General features: G+C 49.1%; 1 protein-coding gene across 1 annotated transcript; it reads left to right on the top strand.

Moving 5' to 3' along the window:
• Positions 1 to 198: 198 nt before the first annotated feature.
• LOC121939796 (carbohydrate sulfotransferase 8-like) lies at positions 199 to 2,232 on the top strand (the record flags this gene model as incomplete). Its single annotated transcript, XM_042482745.1, has 3 exons — positions 199 to 269; positions 740 to 823; positions 1,202 to 2,232. Coding segments are annotated over 3 exons (1,130 nt in total), but the record flags the coding sequence as incomplete, so codon positions are not given.
• Between the last annotated feature and the right edge of the window lie 904 nt (positions 2,233 to 3,136).

Genomic DNA, 3,136 nt, shown 5'->3' with positions numbered 1-3,136 from the left:
AACCCCGAGAGGAAGATTTATTACCACACACACACACACACACACACGCCAAACACACACACACACACACACACACACACACACTGTGAAAAATAAATGTGTGCAGAAGTTTTGTTGTCACCTGCAGGAGTCACATGTCAACAGAAACATACAGCAGATGACTGGCATGTTCGTTTTTAGCTCTTCGTCACACTGCAGGCTGTGAGGTGAGGAGCCGTGTGTCACGTGACGTAACCGTCAGTGGAAGTCTGGATGTGTTTGAGCTCATGGTGAGATGCAGTCTGGGTAATAAATAAGCAGGAGGAGCAGGACGCTGCCGCCAACCTTCAGAGTCAGGAAGCTGCAGAGAGGCCATCTGGAGCTGTGTGTGTGTGTGTGTGTGTGTGCGTGTGTGTGTGTGTGTGCGTGCCAGGTTTATTTCGAGCATCGTCGGCCTCCTGTTGAGTGTTGTCAACAGAGTGTGTATTCATGTGTTCAGAGAAGCTCACACACACATCACAGGAAGGAGGATCCTTTCAAAATAATAGTGATGATTATAATTGTAAGGATAAATTGTGTAACTTTTGGCAGTTTTCGAAAACATGCTCAACAACCCAAAACAACTTCAGCCTGCAGCTTTGGATGTTTGTGTGTGGTTTGTTTTGGAAGCACGTTTTCATACTTCAAACATATTTCTTTTTAAAATGTATTTATTTATTTATTTATTTATTTTTACAAAAGGAAGGCACGTCTTCTTTAAAATCCACCCAAAAATTTAAAAGTCTGTCTCTGTGTCTCTGCAGGCGTCAACGTGCTGTCCCAACCCAGCTGGCCTGTGGACAAGGTGAGACAGCTGCATCCAGGACACCGAGGACACACTGAGAACACACTGAGGACACACAGGACAGACACACCGAGGACACAGGGCAGAGGACAGGCAGGCTGGGGGACAAAAATTCCCAAATTTAAAATTCTTAAAAATCATCAAAATTTTTAAAGAGAAGAACAATTTCTTTTTAAATCGGCAACATTTTAAAGAAAACGTGCCGACGTTTTTCTCTAAAATCTGTTGTTAAAGAAATGTAACTCCTGACAGTTTATAGGCCCCTCCCCTCATAAATAACAAACCGTCCCTGAGTTATGTTTCAGTATTCAGCCCTGAATTCATCACTTTTTAAAGAGTGTGTGTGTGTGTATGTGTGTGTGTGTGTGTGTATTGCAGGTGGCGGTGACGGTGCGCTCTCTGTCGGAGGACTCGCTTGGCTCCACGCTGCCCGTCACTAAACGCCACAGGAAGTTGCTCCTCAAGACCCCAAACTCCTCCGCCGCCCCCGCAGGAGGACACGAGGAGCCGCACCTGCAGCGGCTGGCGGAGACGCAGGCATCCCGGCAGCGCCTGCTGGCCGACGTCTGTTCGCGGTACCAGCCGGGTGCGGCGGGGCGGCCAGTGTCACGGCGGCAGGTGTCCCGGGTCTACGTGGAGGACCGGTCCCGCCTGCTGTACTGCGAGGTGCCCAAAGCAGGCTGCTCCAACTGGAAGCGGGTGCTGATGGTGCTGGGTGGTGCCGCCACCTCCACGTGGGACATCCCTCACGACGCAGCACATTACGCCAACCACCTGCGGCGGCTGGAGAGCTACGATGGCACCGGCGTGGCCGAGAGACTCCGTTCCTACACCAAGGTGCTGTTCGTGCGGGAGCCCTTCGAGCGCCTGGTGTCCGCTTTCAGGGACAAGTTCGAGAGCCCCAACTCATACTACCATCCCGTGTTCGGACGCCCCATCATTTCCAGGTACCGCCCCAACGCCACGCGTGCCGACCTGCGCTCCGGCGCCGGCGTCACCTTCAGGGAATTTGTGCAGTACCTGCTGGACGTGCGGCGGCCCGTCGGGATGGACATCCACTGGGAGCCTGTCAGCCAGCTGTGCAGCCCCTGCCTGCTGCACTACGACTTCATCGGCAACTTCGAGAGCCTGGAGGAGGACGCCAACTTTCTGCTGCGGAGCGTCGCAGCGCCCGCCAACCTCACCTTCCCCGACTTCAAGGACCGCAACCCCCGAGCCGAGAGGACGTCCTCCAGGATCACTCAGAGCTACTTCTCTCAGCTCAACGCCAGTGAGCGCCAGAAGGCCTTCGACTTCTACTACATGGACTACCTGATGTTCGGCTACCCCAAACCTTTCAAGGACCTGCACTGACCGCTCCAAACCTTTCAAGGACCTGCACTGACCGCTCCAAACCCTTCAAGGACCTGCACTGAAGAGGGGGGGGGGGGGGGGGGGGGGAGGGTTTGGTGATTTTTGTTTCCTTTAAATTTTTTTGGCAAATTAAAAAAATAAAAATCTTATTTTTGGTACACAAAAATTTTCTTTCAAATTTTTTTTAAAGAAAATATTTTTGTGATTTTTATTTCTGTAAATTTTGTTGGCAAATAAAATATTTTATTATTGACTTTGATATTATTTGACATTTTTTTTTGGGGGGGGGGGCACGTCTTTTTTTAAAAAAACACCAAAAAAGGTCCAGAAAAAACACCCAAAATTAAGAAAAAAAAAACCTGAAAACTTTCCTCCAGACTAAAGAGGAAAAGGATCGTCCAGACTGTTACCAGCTCGTTTATTCTGAAAGAATAAATTTTTCAAAGTTTTTGGCAACATGAGAAAAACATGTTGGCGTTTTTTTTTTCCACGCACACACAAACACACACACACAAACACACACACAAACACGCACACACACACATACAAACACGCACACACAAACACACACACAAACACGCACACACACAAACACACACACAAACACGCACGAACGCACACACAAACACACACACAAACACGCACACAAACATGCACACACACACACACACAAACACGCACACACAAACACACACACAAACACACACAAACACGCACACACACAAACACACACACAGACACACACACAAACACGCACATACAAACACACACAAACACACACACAAACACGCACACACACAAACGCACGCACACAAACACATGCACGCACAAACGCGCATGCACGGACAAGCACACACACACAAACGCACACACAAACACACACACACAAACATGCACACACACAAACACACACAAACACGCACACACAAACACACACACACAAACATGCACACACAAACA

The sequence above is a fragment of the Plectropomus leopardus genome, unplaced genomic scaffold (genome assembly GCF_008729295.1).
Source record: "Plectropomus leopardus isolate mb unplaced genomic scaffold, YSFRI_Pleo_2.0 unplaced_scaffold607, whole genome shotgun sequence".
In the NCBI taxonomy this organism is placed as follows: Eukaryota; Metazoa; Chordata; class Actinopteri; order Perciformes; family Serranidae; genus Plectropomus; species Plectropomus leopardus.
The sequence above is the reverse complement of the archived record's forward strand: the minus strand, read 5'-3'. Positions and strand labels throughout refer to the sequence as shown.